At 46.7% G+C, this 23964-nt stretch overlaps 2 protein-coding genes across 8 annotated transcripts in view; one reads left to right on the top strand and one right to left on the bottom strand.

Moving 5' to 3' along the window:
• Nucleotides 1-8926, bottom strand: part of FARS2 (phenylalanyl-tRNA synthetase 2, mitochondrial) — a 310909-nt gene extending 301983 nt beyond the window's left edge. For 2 of the 7 annotated variants that reach the window (XM_032462447.1, XM_032462440.1), the window contains exon 1: nt 8798-8926. The gene's annotated coding sequence lies outside the window, so the exon portion shown is untranslated. Of the gene's footprint in view, nt 1-8164; nt 8310-8797 lie in introns of those variants that run through there. The other 5 variants (XM_032462444.1, XM_032462443.1, XM_032462441.1 and 2 more) reach the window with 4 other exon arrangements.
• Nucleotides 8927-8934: 8 nt separating this feature from the next.
• Nucleotides 8935-23964, top strand: part of LYRM4 (LYR motif containing 4) — a 106820-nt gene continuing 91790 nt past the window's right edge. Inside the window, exon 1 of the mRNA XM_032462448.1 lies at nt 8935-9061. Within this exon, the coding sequence (XP_032318339.1) occupies nt 8976-9061 (86 nt within the window). The 5' untranslated portion in view covers nt 8935-8975. The remainder of the gene's footprint in view (nt 9062-23964) is intronic.

Here is a 23964-nt window from a genome sequence, read left to right as displayed (position 1 = left end):
TACCAAGATTAATATGAATGAGACATAAAGCCACCAGTCCAGCAGGTAATCAAGACTGAGAGCTGTGTCAGCCTGGGGGTCCGCCAAGCCACAGGCGGTACAAAGGAACACACCTCTGCACACGCAGGACACAGCTGATACATGATTTCTCCAAGTCCCGTAGCTGCGTGACAACCTCCCTCTTTCCGAGGCCAGTAACAAAAGTCTCTTACGGCCAGCTTGTGGAGAAAATCATGGCTTAGCTGTGAAACACAGCTGCCAGCCATGCCTCACTCTAACAAAGACAGAACTGACGAATCTGAATGTGAGGGAAGAAGAGCTCACAGCTTCAGCCCCGCCTGCCGGGAAGATCGTCGCTCAGCAGAGGGCAAAGAAGGAATCCAGACCCGAGCACACACACACCTGCAGCTTTCAGAGGCCCACGGCTCAGGTGCAGATTCCTGTCTCACTGCTTCCAGAAGTCACACCCTCCGCGCTTCAGTCCCTTCACCTCTCGGATGGGGGCAGTGCCACCTTTCTGGAAGTTCTCGAGGAAACTAAAGTGGGGATGCGGGCGGTCAGGTGCAGAGCACAACGTGCACGTTCAGCACGTCAGGTTTCATTCCCCTTGCCCGGCCTATGTTCTGCTCTCTGGTCATAAAGCGTCTGATAAATTATGCCTCTGAAATACTTCCTCTTTATGAATCAAACGACTCTCAAACCCAGTGGAGAAACTCACAGACATCCCAACTGAAAGACACCAGGAAGGAATCGTCTGGATAGTGGTTCTTTCTGGAAGTGGTAGAACTTTCCAGTTCTCCTAGAGAAGAAGAGGGCAGGATGTGGATTGAGGTGCAGATTATCTGTTTTCTCTGAATACTGACTTCAAATCCTATGCGATATTCTCAACGTCTAAACCTCAAAACTATTACAAACATACTGAGGGAAAAGAGGGAGAACTGCCAGGGCGCAGACGTACTTCGCACTCTCTCCTGTCTAGTGTGCTGTAGCAGCCTTTCAGATCCCAGGGTTGCCACCACCTGACCAGGCCTCAAAGGGAAGCACGATGACACACAAGCCGATAAAGCAGCGACAAGTCTCGCCAATCACGAGATTCAAGCAGGAAATCTGTCTTAAACACGTTTGCAAGTAAATGATACAAAAGCTGACATGTGGGATCAATTTACAAACCACTGTCATTGATGGGCCAAAAAACAAAAAAAAAACCTGGGCTTGAAAAGAATGCTTACCAAGAGTAAACGAGGTTCACTGTGAGAGGATGCTAGTTACAGAAAATAAGAACTCCATGTAAATTATGCTTTAGTTTCTCAAGGCTTCAGACAGACATCATATCACCAAATCAAACAAGGCACCATGAAATCTGGAAAATACAAGCATTTTGGAAACAAGTGGCCCTCAGTTCAAACATCCATCTGCCACGTGAACCAGGACCACTTGTTCAAGTTCTCTAGTTGCAGGGGTTTTGTTCTGTTTGGGGTAAAACCTGGGTAATAATGTTGACTTCACTCAGTTAGTGTGAGGACCAAGAAAGAACATAAGACATACGTCTCGCAGCGCCTGACCACGGATTAGAAGACACCTGGAAAGGAAGAGGCCCCTCAGTGCTGCCTGTGACCCTCAGGAGCACCTGTCACACAAGGCTCAGCGCCGCACCCCCCGACAGGGGGTCGTTCTTCCGTCTGGGGCGGGGGTGGGGGGCAAGCCGAGGGACCAGACCATGGCTGTCCTGACCCAGGTCCTGCAGGCTGCGGCCCCACCCAAAGGACGGGCTGTGGAGCTGCAACAGGGAAGCTGCCCGAGCAGCCTGCCAACCTCCTGCTCTGGACCCCGGCTGCATCCTCACGTTCCTACTAATACTCAGAAGCTTGCTTTCAGAAGCTCAAACAACATAAAATAAGACATGACCATGAGCCCAGTTTCACGTACTAAGTGCGACAGAAAAAGCAAGTAGAGCACTTCCCTTCCTCCCACACCTCCCTGCAGCCAACTGGCCCTGCAGATTCAGCCCTGAAGCACAGCAAACCCTTCTGCCACAGCGCCACCCCCCCACCTCCCACTGCGACGGAGCCACGGCAGACTTGGAATCAGAACAACCCAGACAACAGAAGAACCCCACCTCCGGGCAGGGGGCGGCAGGACGCAGGGACCAAGTAGGGAATAAAAGGGAGGCCAGGCCTTTGATGAGAAGCTTGGTTCTTGCAGTTTCTATCTCTTTGTAAACAACACAGTCTATGGTCTTGTCCGGAGAGAGGAAGGACTCCCGATTTTGGAAGGGCCTCAGACACAAGAGTGTGCACTTTGACACCGACATCTCAGACTAGCACCAAGCAGGCTGCCCACACATCAGGGCTACATCTGCTGTCCACCGTCATTACTTAACAGCACCCACTTTCACTGATCTCAAGCGTCCTGATCGAGGAAATAGATCACATGATTATCCAGATGTTAGTGACTTACCTAAAATCATATGGAAACGCTCTGAGACAAGTGGGAAACGTAACCAAATCAACAAAATCCTAGTCCAGACGTCTTCCTTCCTATCACACCCATGCAGCGTTCACAGTCATTTCAGAAATGCAATAAATCTCCCTAAACAGTAAAAACTATTACCAACAGTCTACGATTACAGCCTGCTGAAACTAAAAAATTTTATTTAAAAGCATCCCCACTGTAAGTCAGTAACTTGTGTCAGTAATTCATATGGCCTCTCCTGAGACTACTCTTTCAGAAAGAGAATATAGATTCTAAACATGACTTTAAATAACGTGCCTAGTAACCAAGCACAGCAATCTGCTGGAGTGAGGATGACTTCCCTGCTTCCGGGGTTATTCAGAACATAAAATAAAAACATCTACCAGAGGGTCTTCACTTCAAATGAGAAAAAAAGCGCCAGTGAAGCTTGTTCCAAGATAATGCAAAATTCTGGGAAAGTAAATCATAAAACAAGAAAAGTGTCCAAAACATACACCACTCTTCTCAAGAGGCTGACAAGATATTTGCTCAGTATGTTAAGGGGCCACACTACTTCCATCCCCCTCGTAAAATCTAAACCTCGACTCTGACCAGCAGGGAACATGTCATCTGAACAAATGAAACAGACTCTGTGCCGTGGCTGAACATCTCATGTTACCTAAAACTGTTGATGGTGACAGGGCAGGAAGACGGAAGAGGAGTTCAGTCTTGTTGTTTTTCACTCAGTCACCCGACAAACGTTTAAGGAGCACCCAGTAAGTAGGCACTTCGCCCACAACGATGAACAGAACTGACAGGGTCCCTCCCTGGTGGAACTGACTTCCGGTGGGAGAAACCAACATGAAACCAGTAACTTGCAATGCTAATTACAGAAAATAAGAACTCAATGTAAATTATGTTTTAGTTTCTCAAGGCTTCAGACAGACATCATATCACATTGCAAATCCTGTGTTTTCTATAAGCAACCCACTGATCTGGACAAACAAGAGATGGCAGCTCTAACTCCCCATTCAAAGAAGTCAGTTGGAACTTCAAATTTGTCTTTAGGAGAATTACTGAAATGAGATGTTTGTCAAGTGCCCAGCAAAGCTCCTGGAAAAGTAAATAAACTCCAAATAAACAAGAGCTCTCACTATCACTCCATGAAGCTAGTTCAACAGATCATCCTAAAACATCCAGACAACACGACAGCTTCATTCCTGAAAGTTATCCCTCATAACTGGTAAGAAACAGAATGAAGGTGATCTGTCACAGAGTATTACCATAAATTACACTACCAGAGAATTCCCATGTTTCACAGGGCATTTTGTAGGATTTGTCGTAGGAAAGGTGGTTTGTTTCCTTTAGAAGGCAAAGAATTAGTCTGTTAAAAACAAAAAAAAGGCATAGCTCAGTGGTAGAGTGTGTGCACAAGGTCCTGGGTTCAATCCCCAGTACCACCATTTAAATAATAAATAAACCTTATTACCTGCCCCCCCACCAAGAAAAACCAAACAACTTCTAATTTGAATTTTATAAAAGAAAGCAAGATGACTGTGGTGATGAGAAAATCTTTAAAAACAGATTCCTCTACAAGTGACATGATACACTTTATACTAAATCGATTGTCAGTTTTACAGTTGCTGCCCACAAGTAAGGCAAAGCTTAGTCTCCAATGAATGAAGCTAGACTACCTGGTTGCTTTCCAAAATTCTCAAGAGAACAGATTTTAAGTATATCTGAAAAGAGCTTCTACAGAAATGTGAGTCTCAGAAAATTCCCCAAAGGGTAACGTCTCTCACACATGCATGAATAGACAACCTAAAAAAGGCACTAAGTCTTTTCCAAGAGATGCTAATAGAAAAAAAAATGTAAATTTATCTTAAAATGCTAAAAAGCTCGTATGAAAATCAACATTTGAGTGTCTGAATATTTGTAATATTTCTCATATAAAGTTGTTAGCTTTGCAAATAAGTGAGAACCCAACTAAATTAAAATTCAAATGTGACTACAATTTAGCCATGTTATCCAAGAAAAGCTAATAAACTTTCAATTCCTGGAGCAGGCTCTGGAGACCTTCTGTGCAGCAGTGCCGACCACAGCCGGCCTCCCCGCGGGACAGAGCATGTTCTGACGCTGGCCCGCCACTCCCCAGCTGTGCGACCCGGCTGCATCACCCAGCCTCTCAGCCCCCTTCCTCAGCTGCGTAACAGCTGTCTCATCAGGTGTCCAAAGGACTGAGAGATCTCAGAGGGCTCGGCTGGTTCCTCCCTTCCAGGAGAGCGGAGAGGTGACCTTCCCTGCCGTCTCTGCCCTCCTCACCCCACGCACCCTCTCCCCTCTAGACAAGGCCCCCCACGTCTTCTCCAGGCAGTGACTGCTTTCCCTTGACCTCACTCAGGCGCTCTCCCCTTTACCCTCCACGACGGCAAGCCCTCCTCCTGCAGTGACCACCACACCCACACATCCCAATTCTGTCTCCCCTTCAGGGCCCAGCTCAAACCTAAATCCTCTCAAGCCCAACACAGTCCCTGCCTCCTCCATAAGCCCCTGCCTCCCACAGATCACTCTTTCTCTACCCTGGCTGCATCCAATCACCTGAGGAACTTGTTTTTTCATTCCCTGGAGGCTGGGTCTCAGCCAGGCTGGCTCTGCGAGGTGCGGCCCAGGCCTCAGCCACAGAAGAGACCTCTTCGAGCTGAGACCCTTGGGCCCATCATCCGAACTTCCCTGCAGCATTCTGTCCTTTTTGGTGTATATTTTAATGACAGACAAACTGTATTTAAACTACTAACTCTTGGAACAGGATCAGTATTTGATGTGTAGCCCTCAAGTCATCACAAGAACTGGGACTTCAACTAGTAAGGCTGGTCAACTATTTGTTGAATGCAGAGGCAAAGAAATAGGATTCCAGTACTCCTAAAGTAGAGCATCCAAAAATATGGTTTGAAACAAAAGTCTACCAAACCTGAAAAACTGGCATGTCTGTAGCTCAGATGTTCAGTTCCACTTGACTTACATGAACTTATATGAATGTATCAAAGAAAATATGACTTATCCCCAAAATAGAGGAAACATCATTAAAATAAAGCAGGCACAGGGCTAATCATGTCTGTGTCTCATAGATGGTCCCTCCCTCCCCACTCAGGGTTCCCTGGACAGACAGCGCTCCCTCCAGCCCCCATGCCTTGAATGCACGCTACTACCTCTAACTCACCACGTTCTCCATCTGGCTCTTACTACTCATTGTGGAAATAGCTTCTATGATGAAAAGCTTCCCCTGAAGGTCAAAGTCCTAGTTCAATGTCCCTCTTCTAGGCTTCCCTAACACTTGGTAATATCAGCCCTATCACAGCACCTGCCAAAAATAAATCATTACTTCGATGCTGTAACACAACACTGTAAATCAATTACACTTCAATAAAATAAATAAATCTTTTAAAATTTTAAAAAAAGATAAATCAGTACTTTGTTTATCTAGCTCACTCCTATCATTGTAACTCCATCATGCTGCATACTGTACGGCACTTAGGAAGTGTTCAGCGAGTGCTGAATGAATGAATGAATGAATGAGGAAAAGGTCTTCAGTTTGTTCATCTGTGAAAATGAGTGAGCTAATGTCCAAGGTCTCTTCCAGCTTCATATTCTGTCAGTGTGAAGAGTGGATAAAAACAAATGACAACTATGTATAACAACAACTTAGGTCCACATTTGGAGAATAACTTCTAAACTGTAACATCACAAGTTGCTCATTTATGCAAGATTTTCTTTACACAGAATTCTAATATTTAAGCCTAAAGACAATAAATTGCTGTTATACTGCTTGTTATGGTTGAAGAAATCTCTCCAAAAAGCATTAAGTGCTCATTAGCAATCCTAATTTTAATACATGGTAATGCATGATTTTATATAAAGAACTGTGGGAACTTCATAACTATGGATAGATGACTATTAAAGAAATTTTTGCATTTTGAGGCCTAAATTGTGATAGGTGGGTACCCCCTAACTTATAGTCATTACCTAGGAGAATACTCTGCCCAGAAGAGAACGCTTATTGAAGGACCTATGAGCAAGGTCCATCCTCAGCTCTGGCCCAATTCCAGTTTCACCCTCAAATAGAGCTTTTATTAAAAACAGTCATTGCTACAAAGAAGGGGTACCAAAGCGGAGATTAAGCTTTGGAATGTGATTTTATTTGTCTTTTAAGGCAATGATATCCAACCCAGTGGTAAATTATTTCAAATAAAATAATACAAGTATTTTTTGTGAGGACTCAGAATCAACTGGGAAGCTAACACTGACCTACTCCAGCTGCTCCTTGTACCAACAGGCGACGAGGCTACCTACATACGCTACACTTTATTTATTTACTCGGAAAGTTTTATTTGATTACAACAAAGTTAAAATCATTTAGGTATGTTAATTGTATATATCAATGATTAAAATGCTTGATAATTAGACAAAACTGTATAGCGTAATAATTATTCCAACTTCATTTTCTAGATAAAAGCAAGATACAATAAAATAATGCGGTCCCCGCTGTTTTTAAACAAGCCAAAATAACATTCATGTTTTTCCTTCTAGCTTTGACAGCTTTCTCTGTCTATAATTTGCATTAATGCTGTAGTTTTCCCGAGTGCCACACACCTAATCTATACCATCAGCACTCAACAGTGTATCACATTAAGAGAAAACAGCTCTGGCTCTTTTTCTATCATAATGCAAAAGTCCCTTGGTCTTGAATCCTTTGACTACTGCCAAAAGATAAATTCAAAACATTAAAAGCATTTTCAATAAACCTGAAGCAAAATTTGCCCAATGACCTAATGGCTCTGCAAGAGTAACAGAAGTATGGCTGCTCTCTAAAAAGCCTTATTTTGAGACTCACATATGTATGAGACATTAACACAAATCGAAAAGGAAGCGTACAAGGATTTTAATAAAAGCATTTTCTCTTCCAAGACTTTCTAAAAATGTCATTGCATTATAACGGGTAACATAACAAGTATAACTAGTGTATGTGGATACAAGGACCCCAGGTTACAAGAACACTAACATGCAGTAAGGTCAGAGAAGCGTCTCCAGCCCTTAAAGTTCCTGAAGAATACGAGGCTGCTTCAATATAAAGCAAGTTATCATTTAAAAACGAGATGAACTTAAATGAAACACAACCAGAACTCAGTGGCTGGAGAAAGACGGATGTGAAGGCAAACTTGTTTCTTACGTATAAAGTTAGCCCTCCTGTGTTCGAGAAAAAAAACCGTGGAAGCTGTGGCTCTTCCTAATGTTGGTTATATACACAAACATTCCCCAAACCAGGCAAGTGCTTTGCAAACACAGTAACTAGAATTAGTTTAGGATTCCCCGCGCCTGGGTCCCACGTCCCAGGACCAGAACCACCAACTTTACCTACGCCGGTAACAAGGGGTTCTGAAAAGCAGGCGTCTTCAGAGGAGGGCCAGGGAAGAAAACGCAGCCAGGAAGAACTTGAGGAGAAAACTTTCCAATGTTTTGCCTGGGGTCTGAAAAGATGCCACCAGAGTCCTTAAATCCTAAAGTTCCCCAGATCAATCACCCTCGCCTCCAGCCCAGGCCACCCCAGCCTCTGAAGCCCCGTCACAAGTCTGCGGCACGCACGGCTCAAAGGTACAAAGAGACAACGACCCCACGATGGGGCCCGACGGCCCAGGACGCGCGGCCGCGCCGCACTCACCAACCGCTCGCCCGGGACACCGGAGACCAGCCCGGAGTTCCAATCCTGAGCGCGGCGCTCAGCCCAACTCGGCGATGCCCTCAGAGCCGCACGGGCGGGGCCATCTTGACCAGAAAGAGGGCCTCGCGCCGAAGGACCCTCGGCGGTCGCCCTGAGAGGAGCCGGAGCGCCGGGGAGACCCAGGCCCGCGCCCCGCGCCCCCGCGCCCCCGCGCCCCCGCGCCCCCGCGCCCCGTCCCCACGAGGCGAGCCTCCCGCAGGCAGACCACGGCCGGGACGACGGCGGAACCGGCGCCCGGAGCAGCCCGCAAGGCCGTTCAGGCGGCGCCGAGGGCAGCCCAAGCGGAGAGGCGGAAGCGGAGGCGCGCGCTCGGTAACCTGGCAACGCGGTGCGACCCGGCGCCCCAGACCCTTCGCCCCGGCCCGGCCACGCGACCCGCGACGCCGCCGCCCTCCGCCCGGAGGAAGCCCAGACTCCCAGCCCGCGACCCGGCCCGAGGCGGCCCCGCTCGCGCCGACGGCTGCTGCCCGCGGGGCTTCCGCAGCGTGGCGGCCGGCGAGCACGCCTCCCGCCGGCGCCGCCCCCTTAGCTGCCCGCAGCCCGCCTGCGCCGCCGCGCGCGGCTGCAGCTCACCTGAGGCGCAGCCCACCCGGGCCGGAGCCCCCCTGGCTTGGGCCCGGGCGCAGGCCGCTATCTGGGCGGCGCCCCGCGTTCGTCTGGCTCGCGCTTCCCGCGGAGGCTGAAGTTTCGCGGGTTGAGTTAAACGCGGGCCCTCGGCGAAGAGGACCCACTGGGTTTTTTTCGTTCCAAGATGGCAGCCTCCAGCCGCGCACAGGTGCTGGACCTGTACCGGGCGATGCTGAGGGAGAGCAAGCACTTCAGCGCCTACAACTACAGGTGACCGGCCGGCGGGCCCGGGAGGTGGGGGCGCGGGCTGCGGGCGTGGTCGGGGTGCGGGAGCCTCCTGGGCGCCCTGAGCGGAAGGTCCCGGCCGGCGTGGCCCGCGCGCGGCTCGAGGGTCGGCCGGGGGGCTGGCTGGGGGGCTCGCCCTTCGCCGGGTGGGAGGAGACGTCGGGTCCGGTGACGTTTCCCGCGGTCGGACACTCGGCTCGGCGAGCGCGGTCAGTGCTGTCTTTCGGTTAGACGTGAAGGTTGCAGGCGCTCTGGCCAGGACCGGTTTGTTTCACATAATAATAAGAACTTTTTCCCGGAGAACTGGAGGATTTGACAGTGGAGGTGACCGGTCGGGAGCACTTCTCCACGACTGAAGGCCCTGTCCGTCCCTTTCATTGCCAAGGTGTCTTCATCAGCTTCCTTGGTTGCAAAGATCCGTTCTCCCCGGGGCATTGGCGATGGGGCGGGGTTTGTGAGGAGGACACTCGGGTAGCGGTAAAGGTGAAACGGTCCCGCAAGTTTCCAGGAGCTGAGACGTTTATCCTGGCCTCACCAGATGGGAATCCCGCTTTTATTATCTTAGCAGCAGGAGAATGAGAGTCTAAACTTTCACATCCTTAATGTGGCACCAGCTTTTCCAGGCCTGCCCCCTTCTCCTGTTTGCTGAGTCCGTTATTCCTACTCTATGTATCTTTTGCCTACTTCGGAGCGGCTGCTTTCTTTTCTGCTTCTGTATAATTTCTGCTCATGAATTATGTGCCTTATGATTTTTCTCTCTGCATCCTTGTAGATTTGGTGTCTTCTACTAGCTACCGAATCCTCTGAGTTTGAGCCATATTCCCAAAGCAAGAATCTGAAAAGGCCAGATCATCTCTACACCAGGTCTCACCTTCCATGATTGACCAGCCTGTGGATTGAGTTTCCTGGGAGCAGTCTGTTACCATGGAATAGAGCTGGTTGGGTAGCTGCCTCCACACTGGGTGAATGAGCTGGCAGGCCATAGGGTGGTAGATCCATTGCTAGGTTGATTGTCAGACACTAAACCTCCCAAGGGGCCGGGGGGTTATTGGGGGCCAGAGGCAGTGGTAGACTGCAGGAAAGCCACTCGGGGCTGTACCTAGTTGGCAGGAAGTGGAAATTACATGGCAACATACTTAGAAAATAATGGTTTATATTATACTTTGAGTAATCCTTCTGAGCTAGATTTACTTCGCACACACAAATACGTTATCCAAAGTAATCAAGTAATCATTGTACACTGTTTCCTGAAATCATGGACCTAAAGCCTGAGATTCCCACTAGTATTCTCTCCTAAAATAGGTAATAAACTTGTTGTAAAATATGTCCTTTTTATCCAGGCTATGTCATGTGGACTTCAAAGATACCCACACCCCCCACACACACACCCCGGAACCTCTCTCTCTGGCATGCCCTTTAATCACCCTTGTCTTGAGTTTCTCTGCTTCCTTTGAGATTCATCTCAGTCTGACTTTGGGAAGAAGGTGTTCCTGATTCTCTTCATTTTGCGTCCCCACCCCCATGCAGAAGGTCCTGTTACTACTGTGTGTTGTTTTTCTCCAGTGCTTCCCAAACCTCTGTGCCCAGTGCCATAGCAGACCCTGCCCACAGAAAGATGAGAGCTTTGGGCTCAGCGAGGCATCTGCAATCAGTGGGTTTTTACAGACTTATGTGGGACACAGTTATGGAAATCGTTTTCACACACTGTGAAAGAGCTGGGCCCGGCAGGCATAGGGTGTGCACTGGACCAAAGGCATGAAGCAGAGCAGTCTGCTCAGGTCACGCCAAGGGGTACAGTCCTGCTGGAGAGTTCATTGTGGCTCAGGGGGACAGAAAGCAAGATGAGATTGGAAAGGGCCACCTAAGGCCGTGCTAAGGAACCTGGACTTTATTCTTAGCTGATGGGCAGCCAATAAAGAGCTTTAAGCCATTGAGTGGCATGGCCAGATTTGCATTTTAGGGAGATCAGTCTGGCAACAAGTGATGTGGAAGGTGATGGTGAGGTCTGGATACAAGGACACCAGATGCAGAGCTGGTTACAACAATGCTGAGGAGACATTAGGGCAGGAATAGTGGAAGACAGAGAAAAAAGGTATATTTGATTACTAACTAGAAGGTAAAATTGCCAGACCTTGACAAATAATTGGGTTCAGGAATAAAGAAAATGAGAATCCAAGCAGAGTTTAGAATGACATCCAGGTTAATAGGTAAACGAGGCACAGAGGTCAAGTGTAAAAGTTGTACCATTAACTGACTTAAGAAATAGAGAAATAGCTCAGCTTATGGAGAGAAGACTTTTGAGTTCATTTTTGGAGCATCTTGAATGAATGTCACCTGGGAGCCCCGGCAAAGGCAGTTATTCAAGGAATCTGAAGCTCAGGGGAGTGTTCAGGGTGGAACTGTCATCACCACACTTGCCGCGTGACCCTGGGCAAGTCACTTCACCTCTCTGTTCTTCAGTTCCTTAATGTATAAAATGGAGGTAGTGATTTATCTCACAGTAATGAGGTTTAAGTGAGTTAATACATATCAAGTGCTTAGAATTGTGCCTGGCAGAGTAGGCACTCAGGTAAGTAGAATTATTATCATAAGAGGAGTTAAAATCTTAATATTAGGTAAAATTTCCAAGAAAAGTATTTAGGGCAGTGGTTCTCAGCCATGGGCAATTTTATCTGACAAAGTCTGGAGACATTTTTGGTTGCCACAACTTGGAGGGGAGGATGCCACTGGCATCTAGAAATTAGAGGCCAGGGAGAGTGCAAAGCCCAGGACGGTCCCCCATAGAAAGGACCAACTGGCCAAAATGTCAGTCATGCCGGGACTGAGAAATCCTAGTTTATGGTGAGAAAGTTAGTGAGCCTAGGACACTCCCCTAAAGAATATCAAATTTTGAGGAATTCGCTGAAGAGGAATTAGCTGAAGAGTCTGGGTGACAGACGGAACTGTGGGTACCCCGGAGCAGGGCAGGGGAGGAGTGAGAACCCTGCGCTGTGAGCACTGCTTGTCGGCTTGGTCGCCACGGGGGGAGGACACGCCCCTCCCCATCAGTGAAGGAGGTGAAGACGAGTTGGAATGTGTAAGACGGAAGAGGAAGGCCAGGAGACTGGCGATGCCTGACTGTCTGTTTCTGGATAACGTGGGAGAGAAGAGAACGTTGAGTGTTTTTGTGTTTATTGCACGACTCACACTGTTAGTTGTTGGTTTACTTGTGTCTCTGCCTTTTGGTCCTTGAAGGTGGACATTCTGTCTTTATCTGCATTCCTAGTGCTTAGCACAGAACCTGCCTACTACATGCTTAGAAGTATTTGTTGTTGAAAAGCATAAAGAAACTGAATTCAGAGGTAATTTTTGTCAGCCATTCCCGCCTACTGATTAAAAATATATTGTCATAAAATGGGATAAAAGGCAAAAATAATGCCCAAATATTTACCCAATTGAGTGTCAGAACTCCTTAATTCCTCATTAGATGGTTGAGTCTTTATGACACTTGTTGTCCACTGAGCGTTGTATTGGGAGCTGCAGATCAGAAGGAGCCGACCTCACTGCAGAGTGGGGAGCCCCACCGCAGTGGTGCGCCAAGTGCAGGGGGGGAGGGCTGCAGGCGGCGCTGGCCTCCCGAGCTGCCTTGAGGGTGGATCTCCTTAGGAATGCTTTTGGCTACAAGGAACAGGAAACCTGCACAGGGGGCCTAAGTGTAGGGGTCATTCTTCTCTCAGGGAAAAGGCCCAGAGGCACGAAGCAGCTAGGTGACGTTGGGGTACCTATGCCTGATGGCCGCAAACGCTGTTAAAGCTCCAAATATCATGCCCTTATTCAAGGTCAGGAAAAGAAGAGCAGCCCCAGCCGGGCCGGGTGGGCCTTCTTTTCCTGGGGACAGGGTACGGCGCTCGCCTGGAAGCTTTCATGCAGACCGCTGGTCACAGCGCGCGTGGTCGGGAAGCTGTTACATGTCTGCCACCAGCTGAGCCAGGGCTGGGGAGTTAGGGTGTGGCTCACCCAGCCTCTGCAGGGAGGGTGACAAAGAGAAAAGCCCCGGAAAGACTGCTGGGTCAGCCAGCACTTGGCGTCTGACGCGCGTGGAGGTGCACACCGCAAGGCCCTGGGGACGTGGGAACCAGAGCAGGAAACTGTGGCAGAGCCTTGGGTTGGAGCTCCGTCCCCGATGACCTCGCTCGTGCGGGGCGAAACAGCCAGCTGGCAGTCAGACGGGCCCGAGAGGTGACGCGTAGAAAGGGTGCGCGGAGGACCAAGGCCTCACAACCGGCCGGCGGCGGCGGTGGGAACTAGAAAGCTTTTCCACAGCTCCACACGCTTCGGTAGAAACTTCTTCCACCACATGCATCGTCTGGCTTGGGCTCCAGAGGTTTTACAAACATCAACGCCGAGATATTTATTTCCACAGTTTTCTTCTTCTTCTTTTTTTTTTTTTTTTTCTGGCTGCAGCAGCCTATTAAGTCCAATGAAGTCTCCCTGGTTTCATGGCGGGTAAAATTCCTGACTGTTGATAGCTGTCGGCTCTGAGTTCCTGGGCACTGCACAGCTGAGCGCAGCCCTGTTGGAGTCTCTGATTGCTGCCTAATGAATGGACTGAACAGCGGCTCCATTTAGAAGTCTGTTCTCTTTCTGAACTGGAAGCTGAGGACATGGAACCATGAGCTTGAGGAGGATTCAGGACCTGGATGGAGTGTTTCCTTCACATATTTCTGTGTTTGCTGTTGCAGATCTTTTCACGTTGGCTCCCTCTTTTGCCCCGTGTGCCCCTGATTGATTTAAGAATGCTCAGGTGAATAGTCCAGCCCAGTGTGGACAGTGTTAATGCCAAGCCCCCTCCCCTTTCTAGAACAGGACAGCTGCACTGGACACCTAAGTGCCGAGCATTGCTTCACCTAGAACAAACAAACGATCAGTCTGTGCCTGCTGTTTCTTGAAAACCGAGAGCAAGTGTGTCACTGCACTAGGGCCTGGGTCGGCGGAACCCAGGTGGGAGACGGCCCTGCTGCTGTAAGACCCGTGTGACTGGGCGCGTGAAATGTTCATACGAGCTCAGCTGCTGAAACTCACAGAGGAAACATGTGGGTTGACGTGATGCCAAACACTGCGGATTTGTCGAATGTCATGGCAGGAGAGACACTTGTCATGATTTGTCAGTCACATGTAGTATCGCGGAGATCTTACAGAAGTGACATGGTGATGATGGTTTCCTTCCTCTAGGCCTAACTTCCACTTCAGTTTTAACTTTTTACATCTCTTTTCCTTTAGAAACTTAAAATCCTTAAATATGTTCTTCACTTTAATAAATGTAACTCCAGCCTCCCTACCAGGAAAATCTTTGCTTTGTTCCCAGACTAAAACCTGCCTTTAATCAGAAGTTGCTGATGTGTGAGACATTCCATCCTCTTGTTCTTTCTCACCTTTTATCCCTTGACTCAATTCCGAGCTGCGCATACGTGTCACCTGGAACAGCTGTCAGGCTGGTGAGCATAAAATGTTGCGTTCTGCTCCCTAGCATTCACAACAAGATGATTAGGATTTTTTCCCCCAGTGAAAAGTTCTTCCTCTTTTTAAGTCATGAATTGCCTATATACATTGTAGGGATACAGAGAAACCATAAAATTCTATAATAAGAAACCAAATAAGAGATTTGCCCATGATGAAATGTGGAACAAATCATACCTCTCCGTGAAAACTGTTTTAACTTTTCTATTACAGGCCATGCAAGAACACAGAGAAGGAGGGGAGGAATAGAAAAGGATGACTGTTAAATTTTCTAAGTTCTTCCCAATTTAAGTCTTAAATACGCTCTGCATTTATACCAGGGGGCTCACAGATGGCCTGTGGGACTGTCAGAGGACCGCTGTTGCCTGACCCCTCCCTTCTGCAGGCCCCACAACTGGAGGCAGTTCACTTGTGCTGAAGAAAAAGTTTCTTAGACTGCTGAAAGATGGGTTGTTCATATCATTCATTATGCTGGGAATTCCCTACCCCCTCAGTTATTTTTCCTCTTATGGTTGCTAAGTTCTGCCATGTTGAGTGATAATGGTTTTGAAAAACAAGTAAAAATTGTATGATTAACTTAGAGAAGATCACATAAGATATTCAGCAGCCTAAGTTTAAATTGTTAGAAAAAGTACTAGATCAATGTCATTACTGATTTATTGAGTTTCCTTTGTAGTGTTTCCAAACTGCACTTATTCTGTTGATACTTCACTTTGGCCCCTACAGCATTTTTAAAACTTATAAGAACGCATACAATAAAATGCAATAAAATGAAATAATTGTTATAATTTAAAAATAATAAATGAGAGAATCAGGGCAAAGGGAAAATAAAGGTAGAGAATATAACAAAGCGAGGAGTAAAGTTAGAGCACAAAATGTAATTACGAGCCAGTAGGGTTTCCTTAAAGTAGCTTTAAATTATTCTGTATTGCGGTCGGGTAATACTTTTTTTTTTAATGCGAAATGTACTTAGAAAACATTGTTAGGAAATTGCTGTAATGAGCATTATAGGAAATTGACTGCCTCTTACGGTTTCACATCAGTAGCTGTGTGCCTGCTTTGTTGTGGATGAAAGGTCCTTCACATCCTGTTACTTCTCCTCTATGACCCCTTTCCTGACACTCCGAATCCCACTTCATCAGGTGGTAGACTTTTACAGGTGTCTTGGCATTAATTTTCTCAGTTAACTCGTACCTAGCCAATTGAGGAAAATTCTAACCTTTAGAAACCAAATTGTGATAAAATTAGATAAATTACGTGAACCAAGATGTGAATTCCCAGATTTAGCAAGAGTCAGCTAAATTAAGGTGGGTCCTCTTGTCTTTTGTCTGGATTAATGAGAGGAATGCGTTGAATAGGGTTCCTTCACCTGATCTCTGCCACCCCTGTTTTTAAGAAGCAGATTTTAAATTGTCAACATTGAGACATAATAATATATCACTGTGACATTTTGATTATCTCTTTGGCTTCATAGCAACTCATTTACTGGCGTTATATTGGGAAGAATAATGCTTTTTTTTACCTCAGATATTTAGGGATTAAAAGCAGACAGCTCACAGAAATGATCTTTCTTGACAAATAATGGATAAAAGAAAGTCACATGACCTGATGCTAGAACCTGCCCCTTGTTTTCTTTTCCCCCTTATTTCTTTCCCTGCCGGTGTAATCCCTGAAGGAATTGCTTTAAGTGTTGTTTTCAGTATTATGAACGAGAAGCGTCAGCCAGGCGATCTTGATTAGGAAAGATTCCTGGCCTTTGAATCAGGAAACCTTGGTCCAAGTTTGAGGTCAGCCAGCTGTCAGCTCTGTGACCCTGGTGCATTTACTCCTGGTACATCATCCGTAAACAGACAATGCTAGAGTTGCAGAACTTTCTGGTACTCCAAGATCCCCTCCACAGATACAGGGAAATTACTTAGAACACAGTTATCTCTTATGCTGGTAGACCAAGTGCCAAATCTTTGAAATTCGTAGAAGCTAGTAGTCATTTAATCGACTTGGTTACACTTGTTGAACCACATTCTGTACCAGGTGTTTATTAGCGATCCAAAGAACTCTGTCACTGTAAGATGTGGTTTTGATAGATGAGGTTGGTTTGAGTCTTCACTCAGCAAACATTGACTAGGTACTTGCCGTGTGCTCCTTGCTGGAAACAGACAAACAACATGATCTTTTCCCAAGAGAGGTTTGTGGTTCAGTGCACAGACTAATACTCTCACTGAGGGTTTTACAGAGACCCGGGGGCCATGAATTGAACAACGTCTTGTGGGAGCAGATGGGAGGGGCAGCCCAGCCTGCCCTGGAAGGGAATTGGGCTAAGAAAGCGGTGGTGGCTGACCTGTAAAGTTTCAGTAGAGATTTCCTGGTAACCGGAGGCAGAGGGACAGGTGCAAAAAACAGTGTAGTTGGTGTTTTGTGTAAGGAGCTACCAGCAGTTTGGTTTCCCTGCTGTGGGACGATGGGAGCAGGTGAGGGTGAGGGATGAGGTAGGTGGGGCCACAGAGACAGCCTTGTGTGCCGTGCCCAAGTGCCAGACGTGGTCTCCGCAGTGGGAAGCCTCGTGAGCATTTTAAGCAAGACTATGGATAATTCCTTTTAGCCAGATCACCTCACGCAGAGAAGAGACTAAAGACATGAAGGCCAGTTCGAGTTGATTGCACTAGTTGGGTTTATCAAAATGATGGTGAAGGCCTGGCTGCAGGAGTGGTCATGGCAGTGGAGGGAAGGGGTGGCTCTGAGATCCACTGAGAAAGAGAATGAGCCGGTCTTAGAGGTCGGTTGAGTACGTTGGATTAGAGGAAATGACCTGACCTTGGGTCAGGAGAATATAGTTGGAAGAAGAAGTCGTTCCACATGAAACATCGCATGGCAGGGACAGTGCTTCCGGGTGTGAGGAAGACCTCCGTGGGCACCTCTGGTGCAGTGATGTCACTTCACAGAGGATCTGGGCATTTCAGGCTCGATTGGGAAGCATCTCAATCTGCAGGGTTTGGTGTATGTATCCTTCATCTATTACTGTTATTAATTTGTCAGTTAATCATCAGTGTTCAGTGAGTTGACTGTATCTGTTCTCAGAGTAATTACTTGTTTTATTTACTAGTTGGCTACTACTCTCATTGGATGTCATTAATGCATAATTAATAGCTTTATATTTATTCTTTTGTTCCTGGGTAGTTTCTTGAGTCGATTTAATACCACTCCCCTTTTGTCTTAGTTTATTCAAAGTTGCTTATATGATCAATTTATCGTAATTGCAAATATTACTCTGTAGCATAATTATTCATTGAGTGCCTTCATATATTTCTTTCTGCCTGCCCACGTTTTGAGAATAAGCACACACGCTTTCCCTGTATAATTTTCCCTCCCCTACACCTGATCCCCGAGAGCAATGTTGTTCTCACCAGAAATCACTTCCACGGGCAGAAGCCTGTGACCCTGGAGAAGAGACCGCTTGTTCGTGCTGTTTGGGGTGTGCCGGGTCCCCGACAGCCTGCTCATGGCAGGAACGGTCCCCACCCTCTCCACTGCCTGCTCCAGCTTGCCCCTCAGTCCTCCCTGTCTGGTTTGCCAGCTCTGTCCCATTGGCATGTGTTCAGCATTTGCCATGATCGTCTTCTCCCCCCTTTCCCTTCCTGGCCTGCTGGACCCCCCTACCCCTGGTGTCCCCCCATTTGCTGACACTGCCTCTGTCTTCCTTCCAGACGAGAGGCCCCTGTGTGCATCCCTACCTGCTCACACCCCCTAGACACGCCCATCATTCGTCGCTTCAACCCCTGAGCTCTGATGATCTGCCTCTCGGTTCCTCCTTTCCTCCTGCAAACCCTTCTTCCCCAGGGCCTCCTTCATTCCCTGGCTGTGCTACCAAACCAAGTGGGTCTAAACTATAAATCGGCATCCCGCCCTGACTGATCCGGGCCCTCCCGGCAGGCCCGGCCACCCACACTCCCTCCCATCCTCTGGATGCTCAGCTCTCAAGCCGGAAGCCGCCCTCCCCATAGTGGTGGCCTTTGCTGCCGTCCTCGGCTTTTGTTGGGTTTTATAACAGCCTTCTCCTGGTCTCTGCCTCCTGTTCCTAGTTTTGCCAGGCAGCCTGCATTTTGCCTTGGAATGTTTTTCTAAATTGCAAATGTGATTGCAACACTCTCTGACGTCATGTGTTTAAAAGTAGCGCAAAAGGTTAACAGAAGCAGAATTCTCCCTTTAGAAGCAGATCTGTCCAGAAATTTTGACTAAGTAGAACTCAAATGAATAAATGCTGAACAAGAGCCAGGTAAATATAAGCCACACTCTAGGACTATGAATAACTATGTCCAGGACATTATTATGTTTCTCTGCATGAAATATGTTAAATTTGCTTGTAAAATTCCGGTATTCAAATAGATTAGTTTTCTGCTGCTGGAAATATTAAGAATTGACCCCGAGTCAAAATTTGCATTTGCTTCCTATCTTGTTGAAGCTTTAGCAAAATAAATAGGATCATAAAATTAGCATTCTGTTGTTCTTCAGAGGTCTGTTCTCACCTCGCTACTCTCACTGAATAAATTACCTTTAGTTATTTGTTTATATAAGGAAAAAAGAGCAAGTCAACTTGACTGAATAAAATATGGATCATTTACAAGGCTCTTGGACTTTATCTTATTTAAAGGCATATGAATGTGTTGGCTGACTTATGTATCTTATGCCTGCGTAAGTTTGGGTAATCAATGATGTCTTTTTACATACAGATCCTCTAGTAAGAAAAATTTCTTTTTTAATATGAATATGGAATTACCCTACAGAGCTTGTCTTGAATAACAGTAGCTTCTCTTAACACTATCATTTTGCTATTGTAGTTAAATTAAATTTCATTTAATTGGCCTGGGGACCTTACCATCTTTTAGCATTGTTGTTCCAAATTCTCAGTCAATAAATAAGATATTTTGGAACCCCATCCTTTCTCAAACTTTAAACAAGCTACATTGAATTTTATTCTTAATTCATTTTAATGTTCTTAATGAATCAGGATTACATATGTGTTTTAAGTGATAAAATTAGGAAAATAAGGATATGAAAACCAAAATGAGACCTGGAATGAGGTTAGCAAGCAAAGTGAGTGCTTGGAAGACTGAACATTTGGCAGCCAGGCATACAACTTCAGGTGTGCCGAGCTTCCCAGTAGCCTATGCAAAAGGGATCCCGAGAGTTACTGAGTCACAGTATCCTGGTATAAAAGCAGCCACATGCTTAGAAGTACAAGTCTTCCTGGTACTAAAACCCAAGAAGTGTGTCTCGTGGCTCTTTGTACGAATGGCCACATTCTTGGCATAAATTTCATAAAACCAATTTCAAAGGGCAGTTTCTTCTGGCATCACATAACGTTGGCTAATTGCACAAGCCCACAGTGACTAGAGCAGCGCTGCAAGGGACCTAGGTCGCAGGTCCCTGGTGGAGAGTATCCAGAGGAGCACATCCTGCATCCACAATATTTACCTCCAGGTTTTGATCTATTTTGAACAGCAGCGCACGTGAAGCTGTGCTCCCAGGTGAGACCTAGACCGAGCAGAAAGCGAAAGCTTTGCCTCTCCCTTGAGAGATGCACCATGGCCAGAGCCAGAGGTCCCTGAGAACCCTGGACCCACTCCAGTTCAGAACCCTCCAGGTCTGTACCTTACAGGTTTTTTAAAGGACTATTAATGATGGACGATCTGTTTAAACAGAGTAACTTTCAGATGAGACACTCAAGTAAATTAGTTGTAAAATGAATCTCTATGTAACTAAATTGGTTTTTTCTGTAGGGTCACTTTGAGCTATGAGCCCCTTAACATGTGCTCAAAATTAAGACTTTGGTTTCAGAACATTTTTATCCAAAGCTAATTTTCAAATGATATCTTGAGCTCAGAGCTGTTATCAGTTAAGACCACTCTTGTTTGTTAAAACCTTGATGTCCGTGTGCAGTGACTTTCCCTCTGCTCAGAGAGATTCCACTACACTTTGCTCTTCTCGAATGGTCGTAGTTTTGGTGACACAGTCTCCCCCAGGAAGGAAGAGTTTAGCATTGAGCATAGTGATACCATTTCTCCTCATTCCGAGCAAACATACATATATGCGTAATCTCAGAGCTAGTGAGAACATTTTACATGTTCAGGTTTTTTCTGTGGCAGTCTGTCAGTAAACATAATTCTTTCTGATCAAACTGCTTTGCAACCCAGTAAGCTTAGACACAGAGGCAAAAGACTAGGCCTTGACCTGCGTCTGTAAGACTAACACAACCAGATTATTTTTCTGTCTAAAGTATTCAAAAGTAAGTTACCTGCATGTATTTAGTGTCCAAAGGAGTGTAATTGTCATGATCAATTGTGTATTCAAACACTTAACCTGCCTAATATAGCAAACGTCGACATGCATAAGGCTAGTAACTGGAGATATGTGTAAATTATTTCTGGTCTAGTATTAATAATCTGCCATTGTGTTTATTAAATGAATAGTAAAGAAAGGACATAAACATGTAGTTAGTAGGTGAAGGATTAAAATCATATCTAAAATTGCTTGTTAGACTAAAACAATTCACAACTGTCACTTCAGTCTGTTTGGATCACTCTCTGGCTAAATTTAATGGAATTCTTTTTCCTGTTGGAAGAGAAATCTTATATCTATCACTGGGTCACGGGTTCTTGTGGGAGTTTATTATTCCTTGTTTTCTAACTAAGTCAAAATTTTCAATTCAGTAGTTATACAGCACCTACTGTGCAAAGCGTAGTATGGTCTGTGGGGAACGCAGCAATGGACTGGGGTCTGGGCTCTGTCAGGGGAGGGGGTGGATGAAGAACCCAGAGACGCGCTGTGAGTCGCTGTGTCCCAGGCAGCACGGTGGCTGGGGGCGGGGCCCCAGCACCGCAAAGCGCCTCAGGGAGGGGGATGGCCTGGGGCGGGGGCGGGGGCGGGGGCGGGGGTGGGGTGGGGTGGTGCGCACAAGACATGAGAAGTAAGTTCTGCTCGCAGGCTGTGATGCTAACACTGCAACCTCACCCTGAATAGTTTCCTTCCTCCTTAATCTTGCGACTAAATGTTACCAGAGAATTCCATCCTGTGTTGAGATCCTCATGTTTTAAAGAAAGTAGTCTTCCCCTTTGCCTCGCTCCTTCCTCCAAAACTCTGTATTTCTTCTTCTGTTTTTCTTTCCTTTCCTATATGTCTTCCCAGTCATCAGAAAGACAGGACTTTGAATTCAAATTTTATCATTGGCCTCCCTTTGCAGATGGTTCACTCTGGTGAAATTCTTTTCAACCTTCAAAGATGTCAGCCTCCCTAGAAAGACTCTCCAGGGCCCAGGCTGTTTCGCCCCCTTCCTCACTGTTCTCGGAGCACTGCACGTGCAGTGAGGCAGTGTGTCCCAGTCCAGGAGCTATGTGAAACCGTGGCTGGTCTCCGCTTGCATCTTAGCACTTCACGCTGCATCTGGTGCCTCACGGATGAGTGTTGAGCTCACAAGCAAAGGCCTTCCTCTGAGCAGTAAGTGCATCTCGCACAAGTGTTCCTTTCTCTGCATCTCAGGGATATTCGATACAAACAGAAAGAACATTTTTAAATAATGGTGACGATTCCCTCAAAATTAACATTTCAAATATAGAGCAGCCTAATTTAGTCTTCTTAAATAATGAGAGTTTCTTTTTGAGGGGTTCTTTTTTTTAATATCATGATAGAAAATATATGGTACAGGCTATTTTAAGAAGTATGGCTTGAAATTAGAGTGAAATTTTTGACCACCCTTCTTTATGCAAAGTAAGATGGTGAGTTATGGCAGTGGAGTGAAGGGACAAGCTGAGGAAGGATCTGCAGAAAGCAGCCTGACACAGGACTCTTGGGTACAACTAGGTTCCACATCCACAGGCCAGCATTTCTCAGAGCCAGAACTGCCCACAAGCCTGAGCACGAAGGCTGAGACCACTGTAGGAGAGGGGAAGCTTACTCTACTCCCTTGTGCACTATGCCTGGAGCCTGCAAATTAAGCTGTCAAAAGATTAACAGGAGAGAACATGTACGAATTTTATTTCATGTTAATATTTTTACATGGTGTGGAAAGCACTTCATAGAAAAGTGAAAACCCTGAAGGTCAGTCAGACTGGAGGCTTATATACCATTTAACAAAAGGCGATAAGCTGCAGAGCAGCAACCAGACCAAGGGGAGGGGTATTGTTGGGGATTGACTGGGCAGTGTTACGGGGAAACTAAGGGAAGACAAGGGTTATTTCAGTACGATTTGTGCACTCATCTCAGCCTGGACTCCCCGTATCTGGAGATAAGAGTGTCCTCTCCTTCCTGGTACCGGGAAGACACCATTCCCATGGAAAATTTATGCCCTGCTTTTGGCGGAAAGGAGGAGGGCAGAGAGCCCTTCCTGCAGCTGCTGCTGCTTCAGCTTGAAATGGCCAAATGCCAGAGCAGCATATTTGGGGTATGGGATGTTCTGATCCCCTTCCTTATCATGATTTGACTTTGGGCTTGGCTGTGGGATCTGTACGGCAGGGACCTTTGGGGAGAAGGGGCAGGGAATATATTGACGACCTCTGCTGTAACTAGTGGAACTCACACACCTGAGGTCAACTGATGTGCCCCTTAGACTGTGTTGTTGAAAGGTCAGAGGGGGAGGAGACTCAGGTACAGCCGCGCTGGTGAGCGCCAGGCCTCCTGGATCCGGTGGCTGCTGGGAGAGGAGGGGTCTGCAAACAGCCTTTACGGAATGAGCAGGACTTGCCTGTGGGAGCTGTTGTCACAGCCCCTGGGACCTGCCCTTTCAGCCTCCAGGCTCTGAACCTTGAAGGAGTTGCCTGGGCAGAAGTTTTGTCCAGATCAGCATTTCCCAAAATGTAATGGGTGTTACTGGAGGTGGAAAGAGGTTCTGTGAGGGAATCCAGGTGCCTAACTTTGCCTCCTCATGTTTCCAGGTCTCCTCACTGCTTTGATGTGCAAATACTCTTTGAGGCTCTTCCTGAGAGATTACTGGTACTTGCACTTAGTGCTTGTTGGAAATGCTGGTCCGTGTGTCAAGTCTGACTTTCACCTGCTTTAGGCTCTTGAAATTCACACACCTAGGCAGTTGGAGGGCCTCCCCAAATCTGCCACGTCACCCATTTCCTGCTGCCGTTGTTGATCATTCTCATGAGACCCCCTTATTTCTAGAAAACATACATTCTGCAAAAGAAGGCAGCGAGGAGAGCTTCCCGACTGCACCTCAGTGTACTGAATGTGGGCGGAGAGGATGGGGCTCTTTGTGTTGATCCATCGACAACAGTTCCTTTAAGTATTTTGGTAAATGCAGTTTATTGCACTTGTGTGGCTTTTAATGCAAGGTGGACAATTTTAAATTTTTAGTAGGTGGTTAAAGAAGGTAGAACTCATTTAACTTAGCCTGCCTT

The sequence above is a fragment of the Camelus ferus genome, chromosome 20 (assembly GCF_009834535.1).
Source record: "Camelus ferus isolate YT-003-E chromosome 20, BCGSAC_Cfer_1.0, whole genome shotgun sequence".
In the NCBI taxonomy this organism is placed as follows: domain Eukaryota; kingdom Metazoa; phylum Chordata; class Mammalia; order Artiodactyla; family Camelidae; genus Camelus; species Camelus ferus.
This window is presented reverse-complemented; position numbering and strand designations above follow the sequence as displayed.